The sequence below is a fragment of the Bombina bombina genome, chromosome 1 (genome assembly GCF_027579735.1).
Source record: "Bombina bombina isolate aBomBom1 chromosome 1, aBomBom1.pri, whole genome shotgun sequence".
Classification (NCBI taxonomy): Eukaryota; Metazoa; Chordata; class Amphibia; order Anura; family Bombinatoridae; genus Bombina; species Bombina bombina.
Genome location: NC_069499.1, coordinates 188,873,676 through 188,900,546, shown reverse-complemented (window position 1 = coordinate 188,900,546; position 26,871 = coordinate 188,873,676). Strand labels below are relative to the sequence as shown.

The following is a 26,871-nucleotide window of genomic DNA, read 5'->3' as shown; positions in this document are numbered from 1 at the left end:
TACTACGGCCTCCGAAATGAAAGAATTAGCTAGTTTAAGGACTCTAAGCCTGTCCGTAATGTCGTCTAGCGTAGAGGAACTAAGGTTCTCTTCAAGCGACTCAATCCAAAATGCTGCCGCAGCCGTAATCGGCGCGATACATGCAAGGGGTTGTAATATAAAACCTTGTTGAACAAACATTTTCTTAAGGTAACCCTCTAATTTTTTATCCATTGGATCTGAGAAAGCACAGCTATCCTCCACCGGGATAGTGGTACGCTTAGCTAAAGTAGAAACTGCTCCCTCCACCTTGGGGACCGTTTGCCATAAGTCCCGAGTGGTGGCGTCTATTGGAAACATCTTTCTAAATATTGGAGGGGGTGAGAACGGCACACCGGGTCTATCCCACTCCTTAGTAACAATTTCAGTTAGTCTCTTAGGTATAGGAAAAACGTCAGTACTCGCCGGTACCCGCAAAGTATTTATCCAACCTACACAGTTTCTCTGGTATTGCAACAGTGTTACAATCGTTGAGAGCTGCTAAGACCTCCCCTAGTAGTACACGGAGGTTCTCCAATTTAAATTTAAAATTTGAAATATCTGAGTCCAATCTGTTTGGATCAGAACCGTCACCCACAGAATGAAGCTCTCCGTCCTCATGCTCTGCGAGCTGTGACGCAGTATCAGACATGGCCCTAGCATTGTCAGCGCACTCTGTTCTCACCCCAGAGTGATCACGCTTGCCTCTTAGTTCAGGTAATTTAGACAAAACTTCAGTCATAACAGTAGCCATATCTTGTAATGTTATCTGTAATGGCCGCCCAGATGTACTAGGCGCCAAAATATCACGCACCTCCCGGGCGGGAGATGCAGGTACTGTCGCGTGAGGCGAGTTAGTCGGCATAACTCTCCCCTCGCTGTTTGGTGAAATTTGTTCACATTGTACAGATTGACTTTTATTTAAAGTAGCATCAATACAGTTAGTACATAAATTTCTATTGGGCTCCACCTTGGCATTGGAACAAATGACACAGATATCTTCCTCTGAGTCAGACATGTTTAACACACTAGCAAAAAACTTACAACTTGGTTATAATCTTTTTTAGCAAAAAACGTACTGTGCCTCAAAGAGGTACTAACGATTAAATGACAGTTGAAATAATGAACTGAAAAACAGTTATTGCATCAAATTTTAAAACAACACAACTTTTAGCAAAGGTTTGTTCCCATTAGTAAAAAACAACACTAATTAAATTTGTACATAAGAAAACAAAACAACGTTTTTTATACACAGTCACTATAAGAATTCTCACAGCTCTGCTGAGAGAATTTACCTCCCTTCAAAGAAGTTTGAAGACCCCTGAGATCTGTCAGAAATGAACCGGATCATGCAGGACATATAAAAGTAGCTGACTGGAATTTTTTGATGCGTAGCAAAGAGCGCCAAAAACGGCCCCTCCCTCTCCCACACAGCAGTGAAGAGAAACGAAACTGTCACAATTAAAGCAAAAAACTGCCAAGTGGAAAATAATGCCCAAACATTTATTCACACAGTACCTCAGCAATGTAAACGATTCTACATTCCAGCAAAAACGTTTAACATGAGAATAGTTATTAAAAGGATTAGTGACCTTAACACAGTAGTTCCGGTGAAATACCATCCCCAGAATACTGAAGTGTATACATACATGTCATTTTAACGGTATGGCAGGCTTTTCTCATCAATTCCATTCAGAAAATAAAAACTGCCACATACCTCAATGCAGATTCATCTGCCCGCTGTCCCCTGATCTGAAGCCTTTACCTCCCTCAGATGGTCGAGAACAGCAATATGATCTTAACGACTCCGGTTAAAATCATAGTAAAAAATCTCTGTCAGATTCTTCCTCAAACTCTGCCAGAGAAGTAATAACACGCTCCGGTGCTATTTTAAAATAACAAACTTTTGATTGAAGTCATAAAAACTAAGTATAATCACCATAGTCCTCTCACACATCCTATCTAGTCGTTGGGTGCAAGAGAATGACTGGGACTGACGTAGAGGGGAGGAGCTATATGCAGCTCTGCTGGGTGAATCCTCTTGCATTTCCTGTTGGGGAGGAGTTATATCCCAGAAGTAATGATGACCCGTGGACTGATCACACATAACAGAAGAAATACAACCCCCCCCCAACATTAAAACCCACCACCCACATACCCCTAATCTAACCCAAACCCCCCTTACAAAAACCTAACACTAATCCCCTGAAGATCATCCTACCTTTAGTCGTCTTCACTCAGCCGAGCCACCGATGGAACCGAAGTGGACATCCGGAGCGGAAGAAGTTAATCCTCCAAGCGGCGCTGAAGAAATCTTCCATCCGATGAAGTCATCATCCAGGCGGCGCTGAAGAAAAGTCTTCTATCCGGGCGAAGTCATCTTCCAAGCCGGGTCTTGAATCTTCCTTCCGCCGACGCGGAACCTCCTTCTTCACCGACGGACTACGACGAATGAAGGCTCCTTTAAGGGACGTCATCCAAGATGGCGTCCCCTCAATTCCGATTGGCTGATAGGATTCTATTAGCCAATCGGAATTAAGGTAGGAAAATTCTGATTGGCTGATGGAATCAGCCAATCAGATTCAAGTTCAATCCGATTGGCTGATCCAATCAGCCAATCAGATTGAGCTTGCATTCTATTGGCTGATCGGAACAGCCAATAGAATGCGAGCTCAATTTGATTGGCTGATTCCATCAGCCAATCAGATTTTTCCTACCTTAATTCCGATTGGCTGATAGAATCCTATCAGCCAATCGGAATTGAGGGGACGCCATCTTGGATGACGTCCCTTAAAGGAGCCTTCATTCGTCGTAGTCCGTCGGTGAAGAAGGAGGTTCCGCGTCGGCGGAAGGAAGATTCAAGACCCGGCTTGGAAGATGACTTCGCCCGGATAGAAGACTTTTCTTCAGCGCCGCCTGGATGATGACTTCATCGGATGGAAGATTTCTTCAGCGCCGCTTGGAGGATTAACTTCTTCCGCTCAGGATGTCCACTTCGGTTCCATCGGTGGCTCGGCTGAGTGAAGACGACTAAAGGTAGGATGATCTTCAGGGGATTAGTGTTAGGTTTTTGTAAGGGGGGTTTGGGTTAGATTAGGGGTATGTGGGTGGTGGGTTTTAATGTTGGGGGGGGTTGTACTTTTCTTTTACAGGCAAAAGAGCTGTTTTCTTTGGGGCATGCCCCCACAAATGGCCCTTTTAAGGGCTGGTAAGGTAAAAGAGCTATGAACTTTATTTAATTTAGAATAGGGTAGGGCATTTTTTTATTTTCGGGGGGTTTGTTATTTTATTAGGGGGCTTAGAGTAGGTGTAAGTAGCTTAAAATTGTTGTAATATTTTTAACATGTTTGTAACTTATTTTTTTATTTTTTGTAACTTAGCTTTTTTATTTTTTGTACTTTAGTTAGTTTATGTAATTGTTTTAATTGTAGTTATTTGTAGGTAGTTTATTTAATTAATTTAATGATAGTGTAGTGTTAGGTTTAATTGTAACTTAGGTTAGGATTTATTTTACAGGTAATTTTGTATTTCTTTTAGCTAGGTAGTTATTAAATAGTTAATAACTATTTAATAACTATTCTAACTAGCTAAAATAAATACAAAGTTACCTGTAAAATAAATATAAATCCTAAGATAGCTACAATATAATTATTAATTATATTGTAGCTATCTTAGTGTTTATTTTACAGGCAAGTATTTATTTTTAAATAGGAATAATTTATTAAAGTATAGTGTAGTGTTAGGTGTAATTGTAACTTAGGTTAGGATTTATTTTACAGGTAAATTACAGTTTATTTTAGCTAGGTAAGCTATTAAATAGTTAATAACTATTTAATAGCTATTGTACCTAGTTAAAATAAATTGAAAGGTACCTGTAAAATAAAAATAAATCCTAAGATAGCTAGAATATAATTATTATTTATATTGTAGCTATATTAGGGTTTATTTTATAGGTAAGTATTTATTTTTAAATAGGATTAACTTAGTTAATAAGATAAATATTATTTAGATTTATTTAAGTAATATTTAAGTTAGGGGGGCGTTAGGGTTAGGGTTAGACTTAGGTTTAGGGGTTAATCATTTTATTACAGTGGCGGCGGCGTAGTGGGGGGCAGGATAGGGGTTAATAAATTTATTATAGGGAGCGACGGTGTAGGGGAGGCAGGATAGGGGTTAATACATTTAATATAGGTTGCGGCGGGTTCAGGGAGCGGCGGTTTAGGGGTTAATACATTTATAAGAGTTGCGGCAGGGTCTAGGAGCGGCGGTTTAGGGGTTAATACATTTATAAGAGTTGCGGCAGGGTCTAGGAGCGGCGGTTTAGGGGTTAGTAACTTTATTTAGTTGTGGGAGGCTCCGGGGGTGCCGGTATAGGGATAGAACAGTGTAGTTTAGTGTGGGTGCTTAGTGATAGGCTAGCAATAAAGCTGGGAAAAAGCCGAAGAGCAGCGAGATCGGATGAGTGATAACTATCACAGTCCGCTGCTCATCGCCCCGCGGCTTTTTGACAGCTTTATTTGATAACTTAGGCGTATTTTTTCAGGTCCGCGGCGGCGAAGGTAGGCGAGCTTAGGCGGGCGTATTGGGCCGGCGAAGCCAGAAAAGTAGACGGCTTGATAACTACCCCCAACTGTGTGCTGTCAGTTGCTGCTTAACTACCACAGGCTCTTGCCCTCCCACTGGAGTAGAATTCCTGTACTCCTGCACTCTGTTATGTTTGGTAGGGTGTTGACTAACTGCCCCCCTCTTCTCCACTGTGGGTCCTAGCTGCTGAGCCTGCTGGGTGCTCTGATGCTGCTCACCTCTCAGTGTATTTGCTGAATGGCACTGTGGGGCTGTGTAAATACACTTCTTTGTACTCCCCCCCTGTGTCTGCAGTCTGTGTCAGTCTCTGTCCCCTAGTCTGTGCAGTCTGTTTATAGGTCACAGCTGAGGTTACTGGGGTCTCTGTCACCCACAATCTCTCACACTCACTCTGGGGGTCGCTCAAAGAGTATCCTGTACCCTCCTCCCCCATACACTCTGGATTCTGTGGCTCTACTGCTTCTGTTATAGAGGGGGCTACATTCTCCCCCTGGTCTCTCTCACAATCAGTCTCACTTCCTTCTATAGAATCCACCGATTCAATCACAGACAGACACTCACCACTCATCTGCCTCCTTTCACAAACAGTTTCTCCCTGTACAGTTAAACTCGGTTCAGGCACAGACAGACCCACCCAGTCTATCTGCCTTTCTCCCCCATCAGTCTCTTCTTGTACAGTTTCACATCTCAGCACAGACACCCCCAGTTCAGGCACAGCACTTTGCACACATGCACTCTGTCCTCTCTCCTGGTCATAATGTCTCTGAGCATTGTCACACACAGCCCTTTTCACATAAGGGTCTACAACTAATGTCCCTAGGCCACATTTAGCATTGTCAGGCACATAAAGAGATAACAATCTACCCAAATCAGTACCCAGTAAAACATCATTATGAATATTTTCAGATACCCCCACATTTCTTAAAACTCTCCCCGCTCCCCAATCAAGATATACACGTGCCATAGGCACTGCAAGTTTCATTTCCCCAATCCCTTTAACTGCTAGAGTCTTTCCAGGGATAATGTTCTCAGAGTTCACTAGCTTTGGATGCACAATAGTCACTTCTGCACCCGTGTCCCGAAGCCCCAATGTTACCTTATCTCCAATAGTCACAGGTTGCAAGTTATCATGGCTGTTTTCCTCTGGATGGGTAACAAATAAAACTGATGCCGGTACTTCTGAGGGATTACCCCCTCCAGCTGATTGCTCCAAGTTAATCCTCTCTGGGCAAGTGGAGCTGATGTGGCCCACTTTGTGGCAAGCAAAACATCTGCGGGTATCCCCCTGCCCAGATGCAGCACTCGGCCCACCTTTCCCAGAGGGAACAGACACATGAAACAAAGGCACAGCAGGTTTTGTGAAGGGGGGTCGTGCAGCAGCTCCTTTCCAGGTGGATCCACCCTTAGCAAAGGATTTTCTCCCATTCTCTGGGGACCTGTTGGCTGTTCGAAAAATAAGCCAGCTCACCAGCTTCCAATGCTGTTATGGGCTTCCGATCCAAAACCCATGCTTGAACTTCTGCTGGGCACAGAATCATAAATTGCTCCTTCACTATCAGATCTTCCAGCTCTCCTATAGTGGTCACCTCCAGCCCTCTGATCCACTGTTTAAAGGCTGTCATCAGGTTTCGAACAGTTGCAGTATAGCTCTCTGACAAATCTTTCTGCAGAGAACGGATTTTCTTCCTGTACACCTCAGGAGTAAGATTATACCTCCTCTGCAGTGCAGCTTTAATGGAATCATAGTCCTGATCAAACTCTGGAGGTAGTTCAGCAAAGTGCAGGAACTTTCAGACCAGGGGTAAGGTACTTGGCCCACTGCTCCCTTGGCAGCTGGAACTGTCTGCAAACGTTCTCAAAGCTACGCAATAATACATCCACATCGCCATCTTTCTCCAGAGTGGGAAAATTATCTGCACGCACTCTGGGAACAAGTGGGTCTCTAGGTTCACTCACAACAGGTGAGACCATCCCTCTCTCCAACCGTGTAAGCTGTAGCTGATACTCTCTCTCAGCCTGTCGTTCAGCAGCCTGTCTCTCAGCTGCTAGAGACTCTCTCTCAGCTTCCCTAGCCGCCTGTCTCTCAGCCTCTTCCATAGTAGCCTGTCTCACAGCTGCTTCCACAGCAGCCTGTCTCTCATAAAATTTTGTAATCAGTTCCATGCGCACATTTGCATCCACTGAGCCCATATGTTTCATAACGGTTTGCAAATAACAGTCCAATGGATCCCCATGATGAATCGATGCCCCCAGCTGCAGACATCTCGCCTGAGACCTCAACTGGTGTGATTTGACTGTTATCATATTCAACAAGAGCTTGTATTAGTCCATCTTTGTTCTTTCCACGTGTTGGAATATCACGCTCCTGGCATAAGAGTGCCAGTGTCTCTTTAGTTTGCTGCTCGTATGACTCCATAACAAAAATAAAATAGAAAAGAAAAACAGAGAATAGGGAAGGGGACTGTTTGCAATGTGTGACTATATAATGCACTGAGTTTTAGCCTTTGGAAATTGTAAGAAACAATTTCTTTTAGTACCGGGATTTTCACACTAGCAAATCCACACCACTAAAATCTAATAAAAAAAATGATCTACACCGCTGCCCACCAATTTGTGACAAACCAAGGTTATCCAACCCTGCGCCAGTTACTTATTTGGCACAGAAAGGGTTATCAGACCCCTTCTAATCTCACTAATAGGTCACAATCTAGCCACACCAGGCCAGCTTGTGATTTAGTTCAGTGGGCGCAAGGGTTAACAACACTCTCCAGTCTGTACTAGACGTAAAAGAAATGCCCAAAACTCCCCTTTAATGCCACCCACACTAAACTAACTACAATATCTCAGCTGCAACCACTTAAAATGTATTAAAGGGAAAATCCTAAGGAAAAACCCAGATTTACACATTAACTCTCTGAGTACAATTTAGCAGAAAAATAACCTAAATTATACAGTTCTAATATTCCAGTCTGTTTCAGTAACGTGGTTCAATTATTAGACAAAGGCCAAACTTAATAAAAGGATTATTTATTATGCCAAAATTATTATGCACAATGCATTATTAATAAAAAGTTGTTACAAATAAAATTACACACTAGCAAACAGGTTTAAAATAAAAAGGGAGAAAAACAGACTGAATACTTTTCTAGTTCCAAGATCTGTGCCAGGGGCTGGCATGAAAGCAATGGTCCTTACCCTGTAGAGCAGCTCCCCTTGTAAGAAAGACCCTTTTACATGTTGAAAGATCAAACTTTATACATAATTTCCAGAGATCAAGTTGCCTGACCACACGCTCCTGGGCAGGCTAAGGAACACCCCTGTCCTTTATGACCTTCAATAAACTAGTTTTTTTGCCTGAAATTATAGAACCCATTATAATTTCTGCTAGGTAACTCTATTTCCATATATATATATATATATATATATATATATATATATATATATATATATATATATATATATATATATATATATATATATATATATATATCTCGGGAACCTCTCAGTTTCATTGGGAGAATCGGTTTGATATCAGATATGACATAGGTTGTCATATTTATCTTCATTTAACAGTTTAAAGCACATTTATATATTATACCTTATCAGTTTCTGTGACTGAGGCCCTGTTTTGCATCATGTATTCTACTGACAGTCTAAGCCATAAAACTCTATCCTGTTTACACTGCCAAGCATTTATGATGCTCCTGGCAATTCAAAGAAACACAAACCCAGGACACAATTCTTCTTGAAAAGCAGATAACTGTTTTTAGCTCACAAACTGAACCAAATTAACCCTTTCTCAGCTAAATCCTGAGGTATGCGTGACAAATATGTACACTATTGGGGACTTTATTGAATTTTAAAGGGATAGTCTAGTCAAAAATAAACGTCCATGATTCAGACAGAGCATGCAATTTTAAGCAACTTTCTAATTTACTCCTATTATCAATTTTTCTTTGTTCTCTTGGTATCGTTATTTAAAAAAGCTGGAAAGTAAGTCTATGAGCCAGCGCATTTTTGGTTCAGCACCTGCCTGGATTGCGCTTGCTGATTGGATGGCTACATTTAGACACTAATCAGCAAGCGCTATCCAGATGCTGAACCAAAAATGGGCTGGCTTCTAAGCTTATATTCCAGCTTATTAAAATAAAGATATCAAGAGAACGAAGAAAAATTGATAATAGGAGGAAATTAGAAAATTGCTTAAAATTACATCCTCTATCTGAATCATAAAAGTTTAATTTTGACTATACTATATCTTAAAGAGTATTTTTTCTTACATTTATGTGGGAATTCTGAAGATATTTTTGTTTTGTTTATACAATTTATATTAATATCCACTGGCTTCTATAACTAGCTTCTATATTCAGATCTTTAAATGTTTGTCTTTTTTGCTAAAACACTAAAGTAATTCAGTTCTCAGATTCAGTGCTGCAGAATCTGTTGGCGCTCTTCAAATAACTAATAATAACTCACCTGCTGGTCTGTTCTTGTTAACTTTGATGTCTGCACTGGCGCTAACAGAGTGTGTACCGCTGTATGCATTGCAGGTGTAAGATCCCTCATCTGAAAATTTTGTGTTCCTAATGATTAGACTGCCATCATGAGATACATGGATATGACGACCATCTGATCTCACAGGGACACCATTTCTGTAAAAAAGAAAATCATCAGTTATTTATAATTTTATCATTCAAGAGCTTTTTTAAAAAAACATAATTTATGAAAGAATTTACAAGACAAATTAATTTCTTTCATATTGGCAAGAGTCCATGAGCTAGTGACGTATGGGATATACATTCCTACCAGGAGGGGCAAAGTTTCCCAAACCTCAAAATGCCTATAAATACACCCCTCACCACACCCACAATTCAGTTTAATGAATAGCCAAGTAGTGGGGTGATAAAGAAAGGAGTAAAAAGCATCAACTTGGAATTTGGAAATAATTGTGTTTTACACAAAAAAATCATAACCACCATAAAAAGGGTGGGCCTCATGGACTATTGCCAATATGAAACAAATGAATTTATCTTGCAAATTCTTACATAAATTATGTTTTCTTTCATGTAATTGGCAAGAGTCCATGAGCTAGTGACGTATGGGATATCAATACCCAAGATGTGGAACTCCACGCAAGAGTCACTAGAGAGGGAGGGATTAAAATAAAAACAGCCATTTTCCGCTGAAAAAAATAATCCGCAACCCAAAATAAAAGTTTATTCTTATAATGAAAAGAAAAACTTAAAAACATCAGCAGAAGAATCAAACTGAAACAGCTGCCTGAAGAATTTTTCTACCAAAAACTGCCTCTGAAGAAGCAAATACATAAAAACGGTAGAATTTAGTAAATGTATGCAAAGAGAACCAAGTTGCCGCTTTGCAAATCTGATCAACTGAAGCTTCATTCTTAGAAGCCCACGAAGTGGAGACTGATCTAGTAGAATGAGCGACAATTCTTTGAGGCGGGGCTTGACCCGACTCCAAATAAGCTTGGTGAATCAAAAGCTTAACCAAAAAGCCAAGGAAATGGCAGAAGCCTTCTGACCTTTCCTAGAACCAGAAAATATAACAGACTAGAAGTCTTCCTGAAATCTTAGTAGTTTCAATATAATATTTCAAAGCTCTCATCACATCCAAAGACTGTAAGGATCTTTCCAAAGAATTCTTAGGATTAGGACACAAAGAAGGGACAACAATTTCTCTACTAATGTTGTTAGAATTCACAACCTTAGGAAAATATTTAAAAGAAGTCCAAAAAACCGTATTATCCTGATGAAATATCAGAAAAGGAGATTCATAAGAAAGAGCAGATAACTCAGAAACATTTCTAGTAGAAGAGATGGCCAAAAGGAACAACACTTTCCAAGAAAGTAGTTTAATGTCCTGCATAGGCTCAAATGGAAGAGCCTGAAAAGCCTTCAAAACCAAATTAAAACTCCAAGGAGGAGAGATTGATTTAATGACAGGCTTGATATGAACCAAAGCCTGTACAAAACAATTAATATCAGGAAGTTTGCTCTTTCTGTTTTATTTCACAGAAAGATTGCTAGAGATTTGTCCCTTCAAGGAACTTGCAGACAAAATCTTATCCAATCCATCCTGAAGAAACTGTAAAATTCTAGGAATTCTAAAAGAATGCCAAGAAAATTTATGAGAAGAGCACCATGAAATGTAAGTCTTCCAAACTTGATAATAAATCTTTCTAGAGACAGATTTACAAGCTTGTAACATAGTAATAATTACTGAGTCAGAGAAACCTCTATGACTTAGCACTAGGCATTCAATTTCCACACCTTCAAATTTAATGATTTGAGATCTTGATGGAAAAACAAACCTTGAGACAGTAAGTCCGGCCTTAATGGAAGTTGCCAAGGTTGGCAACAGGACATCCGAACAAGATCCGCATACCAAAACCTGTGAGGCCATGCTGGAGCCACCAGCAACACAAACGATTGTTCCATGATGATTTTGGAGAACACTCTTGGAAGGAGAACTAGAGGCGGGAAAATATAAGCAGGTTGATAACACCAAGGAAGTGTCAATGCATCCACTGCTTCCGCCTGAATATAATTAGATCCAAAATAAGGTGGCGCAAATTAATGCAGTTCTGTCTTTAGTGGTGTGAATGTAAATGTTGTCCCACTGTGGGTACAATATATTCTCTCTATACGAGTGTACAAAAGTGTGTGAAAAAGTGTGTAAAAAAGAGATATTCTCCCTATAGGAAGATGAAAATAAAAATCTCTAAACTAGAGTTCCACAATTCAACAAGATATTTATTTAATAAAAGTACTTTAAAATATGTATATATCAATCAATCAGTCTACTCACATATTAACATTCTGTATAATATACAATCCTAAAACACCGGTATTGTTTCATATACTAAAAGCAGTAAAAAACGCAAAATTTAAATTGCGCAAACATGCAGGTATATACGCAAAAATATAAACTGTATACCTATTGATAAAAAGGTTACTTTTTTTACCTCTAAACAAAGGACTGGCAATTAAAAAACATATATGAATACATGTAGCAAATGTCCGTTATTACAGCAAAGGAACTGCACAGATATTGAAGGGTTTCGTAGGTATATATCAGTTCCTTATGGGCTCATATTATGGCAAACAGGGGTTACTATTCTTCCATCATTTAGATCTATGAGGAAACATATATGACAGATATTTCCTAGTGCGGTACTTTAACTCGCAGCTCTTTACTTTGTTGCTTACACTTTACTGTAATGTTAGTTCTTAAGTTTCAGCGTCTCTATTATTGTACCAGGAGGTAAGTTACATACGGTTTAACGCTGGATGTAGGGATTCCTTCTTTCGAACAGTGCACTGTTGACGTCTTCCTTCTGTGGTACAGGAAAGCCGGTGGAGTGCTATATCTCTTAGCCTCCGTTTACCAGCGGTATTGGTGATTTTGTCTCCTTAGATTGCCGCTTCCCCAGTGGCGGACCTTGATGGTGATTCCGTGAGCTCAGATCCACAGCTTGCTTCTGTCTTTGTGAGTTGTTTAACCCAGACTCGGTATTGCTTTCACCGGTCTCCTCACTGCTATCACAGCCGACAAAGTCCTCCTCTAGAGCTAAGTTGTTTGGCTCACTCCTCACTTTCTCTACGAAACCCTTCAATATCTGTGCAGTTCCTTTGCTGTAATAACGGACATTAGCTACATGTATTCATATATGTTTTTTAATTGCCAGTCCTTTGTTTAGAGGTAAAAAAGTAACCTTTTTATCAATAGGTATACAGTTTATATTTTTGCGTATATACCTGCATGTTTGCGCAATTTAAATTTTGCGTTTTTTACTGCTTTTAGTATATGAAACAACACCGGTGTTTTAGGATTGTATATTATACAGAATGTTAATATGTGAGTAGACTGCTTGATTGATATATACATATTTTAAAGTACTTTTATTAAATAAACATCTTGTTGAATTGTGGAACTCTAGTTTAGAGATTTTTATTTTCATCTTCATATAGGGAGAATATCTCTTTTTTACACACTTTTTCACACACTTTTGTACACTCGTATAGAGAGAATATATTGGACCCACAGTGGGACAACATTTACATTCACACCACTAAAGACAGAACTGCATTAATTTGCGCCACCTTATTTTGGATCTAATTGCACTCAAAACCGTTGGGATAAGTTTTTTAAAGGTGAGCATAGTACTGCCCAACTGGATAGATAATCACAATCTCTTATTATTTTTCCGCCTGAATATCCCTGGACCTGGACAGGTATCTGGGAAGTCTCTTGTTTAGAGAGAGGCCATCAGATCTATCTCTGGAAGACCCCACATCTGAACAAGCTGAAAAAACACATCTGGATGGAGAGACCACTCCCCCGGATGTAAAGTCTGACGGCTGAGATAATCCGCCTCCCAATGGTCTACACCTGGGATATGAACCGCAGAAATTAGACAGGAGCTGGATTCCGTCCAAGCAAGTATTCAAGATACTTCTTTCATAGCTTGGGGACTGAGAGTCCCACCCTGATGATTGACATAAGCCACAGTTGTGATATTGTCTGTCTGAAAACAAATGAACGGTTCTCTCTTCAACAGAGGCCAGAACTGAAGAACTCTGAAAACTGCATGGAGTTCTAAAATATTGATTGGTAATCTCACCTCTTGAGATTTCCAAACCCCTTGTGCTTTCAGAGATCCCCAAACAGCTCCCCAACCTGAAGACTTGCATCTGTTGTGATCACAGTCCAGGTTGGACGAACAAAAGAAGCCCCTTGAACTAAACGCTGGTGATTTAACCACCAAGTCAGAGAGTATCGAACATTGGGATTTAAGGATATTAATTGTGATATCTTTGTATAATCCCTGCACCATTGATTCAGTATACAAAGCTGGGGATGTCTCATGTGAAAACGAGCAAAGGGAATCGCCCATCTCCATAGGAGGCAAAGTTGGTAAAACTTAATTGTGGGTGTGGTGAGGGGTGTATTTATAGGCATTTTGAGGTTTGGGAAACTTTGCCCCTCCTGGTAGGAATGTATATCCCATACGTCACTAGCTCATGGACTCTTGCCAATTACATGAAAGAAATAGCAGATTATTCTTTTTCTGTGTTTATGAACATTGTATAATTTTCAGAGAACTAGATTTACACCTTAAATAATTGTTTAGAAAGTGCCAGGTAAAACGTTTTTCTTTTCTTACGAGTAATATATATAATCTATATTAATATCCTCCTTATTTTGCACCAGTAGTAAGCTTGGGTCACACATAACTTTCTGTTGTTTAGAGCTGCTGTGTCAATCTGATTTATGTTACATTTATTATGGGTATGAATTTATTTTACCTTGACCACTGCACATTCACGTTGTCCCCTTTTACAATGCATTTTAACTCAGCATTTTCTCCCTCAGACACTGTAATGCTGTCAGGTGGGCCAGTGATTCTGAGCTCTCCTGAACAGAAAGACAAAATATTTAATCCAAAATTTACTTGAAATAATGTTAGGAAATATGCATATTACAATTATTTTGTAGCTCTAAAAAATCATAACTTTAAAATAATACACTTTTCTTTTTAAATGGACAACATAGTGATAACATTTGTACACCTAATACCAAGCTGACAGGTGATGTTAGATGATTTTTCTTAAATTGGTCTGACCCCCTATTACTGTATACAGTGACACTGTTTAACCCACGAGTATTGTATATAGTGAGTTATTGACTCTACTAATCTGTAATGACTCTACACATCCCAGTACTTTATAAAATGACATGGTCCAACCCCCCCATACTGTATATAGTGGTACTGTATAGTGACACTGTTTACCCGCCGCCCCCCCCCATGCTGTAGTAACAAGGTCTGTAATTTGCTGGTTCTACAAACATACACACACACATACATGCATAAATACACCCACAGTCACATACATACATATATACACACACACACACACATAAACACTAATGGGTAAAACAGAAACACTAACCCCTGTAGTAAGACAGAGACACTAGTGAAGCATCACGTCACACTCACATGATATCAGTGCAGGCATGGGCAGGTAAACTTTTTTTATTGAAAAATAAATACATTAATTCTGGGGGGTTTTTATAAGCTGGGCCCCCATCCTCAGGGGCCCGGTCACAGTTCCACCTCTGCAAGTAGCGCACTATAAGTTTCCCGCACAAGATGTGGTCTTTTCGCAATCAATTTCCATTGCATATTCGCCTTTTACACAACAATCCTTTCCATGCTCGAAGAGCTGTAGTTAACAGTTTTGCGCAACATTAAAGTTCCACAAAACACTTAAAAAATAAATAACAAAGTACAGTAACACTCATATTAACAATGACTAATAAAAATTATTTTAAAAAAATATTGCACGCAAAAGTTATAAGGGCTCAAAGATACGAGATCTCGGGTGTTAGAAAAAAAATGCAGACAAAGGGATTTTACATTGACATACATACACATACATAGAGAAACATTGATTTATATGTATAGAGATATGTTTAACAATGGAGATAATGAAAATACAGGTAGCCCTCAGTTTACGCCGGGGTTAGGTTCCAGAAGGAATGGTTGTAAATCGAAACCGTTGTAAATTGAAACCCAGTTTATAATGTAAGTCAATGGGAAGTGAGGGAGATAGGTTCCAGGCCCCTCTCAAAATTGTCATAAGTAACACTTAATAAACAGCATTATAAACCTAATAAAATAATCACACAACACAGAATATATAATTAAACTAAGTTAAATGAACAAAAACATTTGCTAAACAGCATTATAAACCTAATAAAATAATCACACAACACAGACTTCACTTGCATTTTTCTGCAAACAGTTCTTTCTATGCATTACAATCTGGACTGATTTATAGACAGTAAGAACTTGTTCCTTTGAAATCTGCTCGATAGCTCAGGTCTGGTTAAACTGATTAATTTCAGCTTGCTTGGCTTTGCTGCACCACAAGCGGACAGCTCCACCTACTGGCTATTTTAATAAATGCACTACTTCTCAATGCTTTTCAATAGCAGTCACATGACTGGAAAAAAAGGTTGTTATTCTGAAACGGTGTAAATTGAACCGTTGTAAAACGAGGGCCACCTGTATTTTACATTACAATCGTATGCACATTAAACAATATTTCAGAGGGATTTTCAAAGCGATATTCGCATATAGATCGACATATATATATACATAAAATCATATATATACCTCGCTATAAATAGATATATCAGTCCAAAAATGATCACATATATAGAGAAATATTTATTAAGAAATAAATAGAACATATTCCATTACTAAAATATTTTCATGTACACTTTTCAAGTAGAAACATCATGGGCTTTGCACATTATATTAGGGTTTTTGTGTGTTTTTTTATTTTTATTTGTCTTCTCCATTGATTCTATGGTGGAATACGTGAATGTGCACACACTTTTGTCTGTTTGCATTACGCGGATTAGGGTCTTATAAGTTATTTTGCAAATTGTAATAGCTGTGCAAACCCAAATGTGAAAAAGCCATAATGTGCTCGTTGTTTTCGCAACTGATTTGCCGCACGACTTGTAATCTTGCCCAATGTATTATACGGTGTTGCAGTTTTCCCCACTTGTATTATACAATATTGCAAACGCTGTAGGTTTACTCTCTAACAAAGGATGCCGAGCAGAGGAGAGAGACATAAAAGAAGGTAGGAAAGACAGAAAGCAGGGTTACAAGGTGCAAATAAGAATTGTCACCCATATACAAAAATAGGGTGGGGGCTATGGACTCTCATCAGCCAGAAGGAAATACATGTAATGGTAAGTATAAATTCTGTTTTCCTTGCTAGCTGATGAGAGTCCATAGCTTCATAATATGTGGGATACCCAAGCTGAGAGTCCATGTTAAGGATGGGTGGGAAAAAAAGTAGGCAGTTTCTATTTGCAGGACACCCCAAAGGCTTAAATATCCCTTCCACTTCCTCTATCCCTCCCATCATTCGGCCGAGGGAACGAGGAAAAGTAGGAAAAACATCAGGGTATAAAGGTGCCAGAAGAAAAACAAAAAGGGAGCATGCCCATATTTAAGCCTTTGGCTGGGGTGTCTTTGCCTCCTCCTGGTGGCCAGGTGTTGTATTTCCCAACAGTAAGGAGTGAAGTTGCGGATTCCCCCTGCCTTATGGAAAGAAAATCTGCTTGAGCCAGGAAGCCACTGCCACCAGCATAGCTTTTTGACCCTTCTAAGGACCAGAGTAGTGGACAAATAAACTTGAAGTTTGTCTAAAGTTTTTAGTAGCCTGAATATAGAACTTTAAAACTGGGTAGCGCTTTCTGATTGGTGTCTAAATGTAGCCACCAATCAGCAAGCGCTACCCAGGTGCTCAAACAAAAATTGGCCGGCTCCTAAGCTTACATTCAAATAAAGATAGCATGAGAACAAAGAAAAATGTATAATAGGAGTAAATTAGAAAGTTGCTTAAAATTGCATGCTCTATCTGAATCATGGAAGTTTAATTTTGACTAGATTATTCCTTTAAAAGTAGTGTGTAGTCAGAGCACATATCAGCGGCAAAGTGTGATTTCAAGTGTGCATTTGTTACATTGTTCTTTTATTAAACATATTAGTTGTTTTCAAAGATGGTTAAAATATAGTAAATGTTAATGCATAATTTTCTACATATTTTTATTATTATTTTATTAATGTATAACTATATATTACTAAAAAATGCATGATTTATGTATAGTTACAGTTAGCTTTGAATATGGTGTTTTTGAACACCTACCTCAGCACTTGTTACACCTTACAGTTTTTGCCCTAGGCGTAAACACCAGGAGTTAAATATAATGGGAAAAATTCCCATTCTGGGCCAGATTTGAAGTGGTGCGATATTTAGTGCGTTCGCACACGTGCAAACACTGCCAGAAGTAAACTTTTAGCCAGCTAAGGGAGCCGAGGTTCAGTTTCCGCAGGATTGTTTTGCCCACTTGAACCCACTATTTGTCTTGGGAATTTATACTCCACTCAACCTGTTGCTGGAGATAACAAAATGTATGCTTCCTTGAAAAATTTCTTTCTTTCCGGATATGGTGAGTCCACGACGTCCTCAATTACTGTTATATGGCCAGCAGGAGGAGGTAAAGAGCACCACATCCAAGCTGTTAAGTATCACTCCCCTTCCCACAAATCCCAATCATTCAACCGAAGGTAAATGGAGAAAAAAAGGAGTAACACAAGGTGTAAAGCTGCCTGAGGTTTAGTAAAAAAACGGTCTTAAAATAAAAGGGCGGGGCAGTGGGCTCACCATATCCGGAAATAAATAAATTTATCAGGTAAGCATACATTTTGTTTTCTTTCCTAAGATATGGTGAGTCCATGGTGTCCTCAATTACTGTTGGGAACCAATACCCAAGCTAGAGTACACAGAGGACTAGGGAAGGACAAGACAGAACCTTTCTCCCAAAAGAAGCCTCAGCCGAGGCAAAAGTATAAAATTTGGAAAAAGTATGCAGAGAAGACCAAGTTGCCGCCTTGCAAATCTGTTCCACAAAAGCTTCATATTTGAAAGCCCAAAAATGAGCTGTAATTTTCTCAGGAGGCTGCAGTCCAGCAGTCTTTATAAGCCAAATTAATTATACTTCTCAACCAGAGAGAAAGAGAAGTAGTAGTAGCTTTCTGACCCTTACGTTTCCCACAAAAACAAACAGGGCAGAAGACTGGCGAAAGTCCTTAGTCGTCTGTAAGTTGAATTTTAGAGCATCCAGGTTGTGCAACAAACGTTCCTTATGCAAAGAAGGATTAGGACATAGAGAAGGAACAGCAATTTCCTGATTAATATTTCTATCAGAAACAACTTTAGGAAGAAAACCCAACATAGTACGTAGAACCGCATTATCGGTATGAAAGATAAGGTAAGGCGAATCACACTGCAAATCAGAGAGTTCAGAGACTCTGCGAGCAGAAGAGATAGCAATAAGAAACAAAACCTTCCAAGATAACAACGTAATATCTATGGAATGCATAGGCTTAAACCAAGCCTGCTGCAAAACTCTAAGAACAAGGTTAAGGCTCCAAGGAGGAGCAACGGACTTAAACACAGGCCTGATTCTGACCAAGGCCTGACAAAAAGATTGTACATCTGGCACATCTGCCAGACGCTTATGTAACAAAATAGATAAAGCAGAAATCTGACCCTTCAGGGTACTGACCGTCAAACCCTTCTCCAGACCTTCCTGGAGAAAATACTAAATCCTAGGAATCCTGACCCTACTCCAAGAGTAACCCTTGGATTCACACCAATAAAGATATTTACCCATATCTTATGGTAAATCTTCCTAGCAACAGGCTTGCGAGCCTGAATCATGTCCTCAATGACTGACTCAGAAAAAGCCCGCTTAGACAGAACTAAGTGTTCAATTTCCAAGCAGTCAGCTTCAGAGAAATGAGATTTAGATGAAGGAAGGGACCCTGAAGTAGAAGGTCCTCCCTCAGAGGCAGTCGCTAAGGTGGGAGAGACGACATTTCCACTAGATCTGCATACCAGGTCCTGCAAGGCCACGCAGGGGCTATTAGAATCACCAACGTTTTCTCTTGTTTGATACGAGCAATGACTCGTGGAAGGAGAGTGAACGAAGGAAACAGGTATGCCAGCCTGAAATCCCAAGGGACCGCCAGAGCATCTATCAGAGCGGCCTGTGGGTCCCTCGACCTTGAACCGTACCTTGGAAGTTTGGCATTCTGCCGAGACGCCATCAGATCCAGCTCCGGGACCCCCCATCTGAGGGTTAAGCTGGAGAACACCTCCAGATGAAGCTCCCACTCCCCGGGATGAAAAGTCTGTCTGCTCAGAAAATCCGCTTCCCAGTTGTCCAATCCTGGAATGTGGATGGCAGATAGCAATTGTGAGCTTCCGCCCACTGAATAATTCGAGCCACCTCTTTCATGGGTAAGGAACTTTGAGTTCCTACCTGGTGGTTGATGTAAGCCACTGAGGTTATGTTGTCCAACTGGAACCTGATAAACCGGGCTAGATTCACTTTCCATCCGTGGGAACGTAGAAAAGACAAGTTCTCTGTATGAGAGTTTTCTTGTTGAAAAGACGGCACCTGAACCAATATGTCGTCCAGGTAGGGCGCCACTGCAATTCCCTGAGACCTGATCACTGCCAAGAGAGCCCCCAAGACCTTTGAGAAAATTCTAGGAACTGTGGCAAGGCCAAACGGAAGAGACACAAACTGGAAATGTTTGTCTAGAAAGGCGAATCTCAGGAACTTGTGATGATCCCTGTGAATGGGAACATGAAGGTACGCATCCTTCAGGCCTATGGTCGTCATGAACTGACCCTCTTGCACTAAAGGAAGAATGGAATGGATCGTCTCCATCCTGAAGGATGGTACTCTGAGAAATTTGTTTAGACACTTCAGGTCTAGAATAGGTTGGAAAGTTCCCTCTTTTTTGGGAACCACGGATTGGAATAGAAACCTAGACCCTGTTCTTGGACTGGAACCGGAACTGTCACTCCCAGGGAGAAGAAATCCAGTACACATTTCAATACTGCCTCTCTTTTTATCTGGTCTGCAGATAACCTTGAAAGGTGGAACCTGCCCCTGGGAGGAAAAGTCTTGAATTCCAACTTCTAACCCTGAGATACTAGCTATGCCCATGGCCCAGGGATCTGGGGCATCCCGTACCCATGCCTAAGAAAATTGTGAAAGTCAGTCCCCCACTTGATCCACTCCTGGATAGGGGGCAAACCCTTTATGCTGATTTAGAGTCAGCTGCAGGTTTCTTTGATTGCTTACCATTGTCCTTCTTGCTTACCCTTGTCTTCCTGCTTGGAAGAGGAAGGGGAAGACTTACCTCTGAAGTTACGAAAGGAAGGAAAATTACTCTGACATCCTTTCGGCCTATTATTCTTATCTTGTGGAAGAAAAGACCCTTTAACACCCGTGATATTGGTAATAATTTCTGCCAGATCAGGTCCAAACAAGGTCTTCCCCTTGTAAAGAATCGCCAAAAGCTTGGACTTAGATGAAACATCCGCTGACCAAGATTTCAGCCACAAGGCTCTGCGCGCTAATACAGCGAAACCAGATATTTTGGCTCCCAACTTAATAACTTGCAACGAAGCGTCAGTAATAAAGGAATTGGCTAACTTAAGAGCCTTAACCCTGTCTTGGAGCTCCTCCAAGGGAGTCTCTACCTGAAGAGATTCAGACAATGCATTGAACCAATAGGCTGCCACACTTGTCACAGTAGCAATACACACCGCATGTTGGCACTGGAAACCTTGATGAACATACACCCTTTTCTAATAAGCATCTGGCTTTTTGTCTATTGGATCTTTAAAGGAGCAACTATCCTCAATAGGAATAGTAGTTCTCTTTGAGCACCGTTTGCAACTACTCCTTAATGGAGTCTGCCACAGGAAACAACTTTTTAAAGACAGGAGACAGGGAAAAAGGAATCCCAGGTCTCTCCTATTCCTGTGCAATAATTTCCATAGCACAGTATGACACAGGAAACACCTCCACAGAGGAAGTACTTATTAAGTTTACTAGACTTCCTATGGTTGACAACGACAGAGGTATCGGAGTCGTCTAAGGTAGCCAAAACCTCCTTTAACAAGACACGGAGGTGTTCAAGCTTAAATCTGAAGGATACAACTTCAGCGTCAGATGAAGGAATTACACTGTCTGAACCTGAGATTTCATTCTTTAGAGGCTACCAACGTATCTTCCTCATCAGACTTATGAGAAAGAGTAACTTGGGTAGCTGAAACTGGATCAGACACCTTTCTATCTGAATCTCTAAATTTCCTTTTGCATTTTCCCAGTAGCATTGGAATAGCCGCTAATGCCGCAGATACTGCAGAAGATACCTGGGCAGTAATTTCTGCTTGCAAATAGACTCCTCCAGGAGATTGAGAGGAACCACAGGGCACTGCATGTGACGCCATTAAGGCTTGGGACGATGGAGGAGAAAGCTGTGGCATTGCCTGAACAGCATCACCCTGAGAGAATGGTGGCTCATGAACAAAAAAGTCTATATTTATGTAACAGAGTCCTCTCTATGCATGAGGAACAGAAAAGCAGAGGAGGTTTAACTTGGTTATCAAAGCAAAGCTTGCATTGATCTATAGTAGTAATTTCCTGGTCCATATTGAAATAAAAATACTTTAATGTCACAAAGGATTTAATCCTGCACTGTCCCTTTATGAAGTATTGCTGTCCATGGACAATCTGTGTCCACATAAAGGGTTCAATAAGGAAGCTGCAACTAAAATTCTAATTTAGCTGTTAAAAATAGGAAAACAATAGGGAGAGTAATTAGACAGAATTCAAGACCTCTACACCTCAGTGTATAGCTGAGGTGCCTACCTGCCCCCTCTTGACCAGCGGAGTCGCAAATGCGATGCAGCAATAGAGACACAGCTGAAATGCACCCGCTCCGGTCTCCTGTGACAGGAAATTACATGACATGATCAGAATCAGAAAATGCGCCACTATCTTAGAAAGCGCGCTATCACACGCTAAAAGACCGCCTTTCAGAAGATCCACCTCCCAGTGCCAAGAATGCTTTCCTTCTTAGTGACTGGAGCGGGACAAAGCGGCCACAAGCGCAGAAACTACCTGTCAGCACGGTCTGACCCTCACAACTGCCCATATAGTTGGAATAACATAACATTAGCTAACATAGGAATCATTAGGCTATTATAAGAATAATTAACCCCTGAGCCACCAAATGGAAATAAACACACTTTAATTTCCAGTCTCTTGTCACAGTCCAAGTGTCTGCACACTGCCTAATAACTCCTGAACTCAGGATTCTCCTCCCCATATATGTGCAGTTTAAACAGTTACTACAGTGCCAGCGACTTTTCCCAGAAGATAAAAGATGGCACTTACCTGCACCTCTAGCTGTCCGGCAGGAGGACAGCCCACCCAGCATGAAAGGAAGCCACTCCTCACTGAGACCTGTAGAGTAAAAGAAAGGACAGAGTAAACCCTGGCTTTCTATACAGGAGCAGCAACTTGTTAGGAAAACGCAGTGAGGCCCACCCCACAAGTTCCTAACTGCTTGAAAGTCACTACTGCCCTACTGAAAAGACTAACGTGGAGTACGGCCATACCCAATCTTGAGAGTAAAGATCAGAGTAAACCTACTCTGGCTTTCAAAATAATAAAATCTTGATTGAAGTGAAAAAATCCAATCTTCTTCAGACACCAAAACTTCACCTCCTCCTTGCATCAAAGGCAAAGAGAATGACTGGGGTTTGTGGGAAGGGGAGTGATACTTAAGAGCTTGGCTGTGGTGCTCTTTGCCTCCTCCTGCTGGCCTTGAGTGATATTCCCAACAGTAATTGAGGACGCCGTGGACTCACCATATCTTAGAAAGAAAAATAGCTTTTCGATACAAAGAGATGTTTGGGATTCCCAACCCCCGTGTTCTTTTGATAGGTACAAAATCCATCTAGCAATACTTGGCCTAGTGTCCATCCATATAAATTTTTATAAAAGTCCTTGGAACCGCAGTAAATAACATTCATTTTGATTAACCCAATTTGGCCTAGCCAGGAGATCGATTTATTATGCCAGGAAGATAGAACAACTCAACATAATTTGTTTAGAAAAGGGAGTCTGGTGATGGTGTTAAGTGGATACCTATGTATTTACATTTTGATTTTTAAGGGAAAAATTTGTGATAGTTCACAAAGATCTGTTTGAGGGAAATTTATATTTAATAGTTCAGATTTAGTTTGGTTTAGATACCTATATAAAGTTTGATACCTTTAAATAACTATCAAATTCCTGGAGAACCATCGGTAAAGATATCAGTTGACGGGTTAGCTTCAGACGGACATCATCCACGTACATCGACAATTTGTGTTCCTGTTGTCCAATTTGGATTCCGGTGATCGAAATGTTTTCCCTAATATTTTGGGCTAATACTTCAAATTTAAGCGCAAATAATAGTGGTGAGATTGGGCAGCCCTGGCATGTGCCATTAGTTCCTTTAGAAGGATTGGATAGTGTATTGTTTAATTTAATCTGTGCAGAGGACTCTGTATAGAGAGAAAATACGTTATTTATGAAACGCTGACCAAAATCCATCTTCAACATGGTAGCCTTTAAAAAAACTCCAGCTATCCCTGTCAAAGGCCTTCTCTGTATATCGGTATGTTGCATTGTTGGGCATAGTTTATGGGAAGAGCTGCTTTGATGCTATTGTCTCTGGCCACGTGGCCAGGTACCAATCCTACTTGGTCGGAGGAGACTAGATTTGGTAGATATTTATTCAACCTATTAGGAAGGATTTTTGAAAAAAAAATGTTATATCATTATTAAAGGGACAGTTTACACCAGAATTTTTATTGTTTAAAAAAATAGATAATCTCTTTATTATCCATTCCCCAGTTTTGCATATCCAACACAGTTATATTAATACACTTTTTACCTCTGTGATTACCTTGTATCTAAGCCTTCCATTTTAGCCAATCAGTGCTGACTCCTAGGTAACTCCACGTGCCTGAGCACAATGTTATCTAGATGGCACACATGAACTAACACCCTCTAGTTGTGAAACATTTCATGATGTTAATGATAAAAGTAAATCGGAAAGTTGTTCATAATTACATGCCCTATCTGAATCATTAAAGTTTATTTTGACTAGACTGTCCCTTTAAGGAGTGAAATTGGTCTAAAGTTTTCTGGGTTGGTCTGCAAGTTTACCTGGTTTTGGGATAATAACAATGTGGCAGTTAACATAGAGTAGGCAAATCTGCCTGGTCTTTCTAGTGATTTAAATAAAGTAGACAGATATGGGGCCACAATATTTTTAAATGTTTTATAATATTTGGAGCTTAGTCCATCTGAACCTGGGCTTTTACCTGCTGGCAAATTGTTAATCGTGTGTAAAACTTCTTCAGTAGAAATAGGAGCATCTAAGTCATATGCCTCTTGTTTAAATAATGGTAGGGAGACTTTACCTAAGTAGTTGGCTATATCTGAGTCTGTTAGGTTTCGGTTACTGTCATCAGAAGGCATGTCTATGGAGTCTTTTAAGTTATATAGATTATGGTAGTAGTCTTGAAAAACCCAGCAATAGCAGGACTATCAGCGTGTATCTTACTTTCCTTACCTATCTTTGATAGTGTGAATTTGAGTTTTTAACTGTTTTCTTTTTTAGTGCTCTTGCCAACAATCTGCCTGGTTTGTCAGCATATTCATATAATTTTTGCAGCAGTTTAAGTGCTGTTTTTTATGTTCTATATAAAGTAAGTATTTGATATTTAGTCTAGTTTGTTAAAATGGTTAAATCCAAAGGTGTCTTTCTGTGTTGTTGTTCAAGAACTTGTACTTTATTTTAAAGGGAAGTATATTTAGATCTAGTTTATTTAGCTAGTTTTGCTTTCTGCTTAATAAATCCCCCTCTCAGAAAAGCAAATACCAGGGAAGGCCATAACTGTGTTCTATCTCATCATTAGAGTTGTGGGTAAAGTAGTCAAGTAGTGTTTTTTTCAATTTCTATCCTAATTAGTAAATTATTGAGTATGGGTCATCTAGCTTCCAAAGGAATGGATGATCTGGTGTAGATGGCCACTTAAGTTTACATAATTCCGGGGCATGATCAGACCATGACATTGGCAGAATTTTAATATAATTGATGAAGGCTTAGAGTGGATTGATTGGAAAAGATGTAATCTATCCCGGTATATGATTCATGAGGGTGAAAAAAAAAGTTGTAGTCCTATTGTGTGGGGTGGAAGATACGCCACATGTCATGAAGAGTTAGCTCTTCCAGTTTATTATTGGATTGCTTAATGACTTTCTTGGAAATGGAGGTAAAGCCTTTAGATGTATGTATTTGGGATTTAGTGGGAAATTGAAGTCCCTACCAAAAAGCAGTGCCCCTTTTTGAAGTTCTAGGATTTTATTTTCTACAGTAGTCATGAATCTATTTTGTGTTCTATTTATTTTTAAATAGATATTTCTATATATATATGATGAATTTTTGTATATATTGTATATATCTATATATATATATATATATATATATATAGGTATCAGTCTATACAGATATAATTGGGAATATCTATTTATAAATTAATGGAACATTTTCCCCTATGTGAAGAACATTGGAATGCTAAATATTTACAGTAAATACATAGTAAAAAAACATTATAAAATTTTAACATGAATAAAAATGTTTTTTCTTGTTTTCAGGTATTTGAGAGGAAAGGGCTCCAAAGTGTATATACATACAGTATCTCACAAAAGTGAGTACACCCCTCACATTTTTGTAAATATTTTATTATACACTGTGTGCAGAATTATTAGGCAAATGAGTATTTTGACCACATCATCCTCTTTATGCATGTTGTCTTACTCCAAGCTGTATAGGTTCGAAAGCCTACTACCAATTAAGCATATTAGGTGATGTGCATCTCTGTAATGAGAAGGGGTGTGGTCTAATGACATCAACACCCTATATCAGGTGTGCATAATTATTAGGCAACTTCCTTTCCTTTGGCAAAATGGGTCAAAAGAAGGACTTGACAGGCTCAGAAAAGTCAAAAATAGTGAGATATCTTGCAGAGGGATGCAGCACTCTTAAAATTGCAAGGCTTCTGAAGCGTGATCATCGAACAATCAAGCGTTTCATTCAAAATAGTCAACAGGGTCGCAAGAAGCGTGTGGAAAAACCAAGGTGCAAAATAACTGCCCATGAACTGAGAAAAGTCAAGCGTGCAGCTGCCAAGATGCCACTTGCCACCAGTTTGGCCATATTTCAGAGCTGCAACATCACTGGAGTGCCCAAAAGCACAAGGTGTGCAATACTCAGAGACATGGCCAAGGTAAGAAAGGCTGAAAGACGACCACCACTGAACAAGACACACAAGCTGAAACATCAAGACTGGGCCAAGAAATATCTCAAGACTGATTTTTCTAAGGTTTTATGGACTGATGAAATGAGAGTGAGTCTTGATGGGCCAGATGGATGGGCCCGTGGCTGGATTGGTAAAGGGCAGAGAGCTCCAGTCCGACTCAGACGCCAGCAAGGTGGAGGTGGAGTACTGGTTTGGGCTGGTATCATCAAAGATGAGCTTGTGGGGCCTTTTCGGGTTGAGGATGGAGTCAAGCTCAACTCCCAGTCCTACTGCCAGTTTCTGGAAGACACCTTCTTCAAGCAGTGGTACAGGAAGAAGTCTGCATCCTTCAAGAAAAACATGATTTTCATGCAGGACAATGCTCCATCACACGCGTCCAAGTACTCCACAGCGTGGCTGGCAAGAA

The 26,871-nt window shown here is 39.9% G+C and overlaps 1 protein-coding gene across 1 annotated transcript in view; it reads right to left on the bottom strand.

The window, feature by feature from the left end:
- PAPLN (papilin, proteoglycan like sulfated glycoprotein) overlaps positions 1 to 26,871 on the bottom strand; it is a 517,238-nt gene that overhangs the window by 12,299 nt on the left and 478,068 nt on the right. Inside the window, 2 exon segments of the mRNA XM_053697785.1 lie at positions 9,079 to 9,254; positions 13,935 to 14,043. Of these exon segments, the coding sequence (XP_053553760.1) occupies positions 9,079 to 9,254; positions 13,935 to 14,043 (285 nt within the window).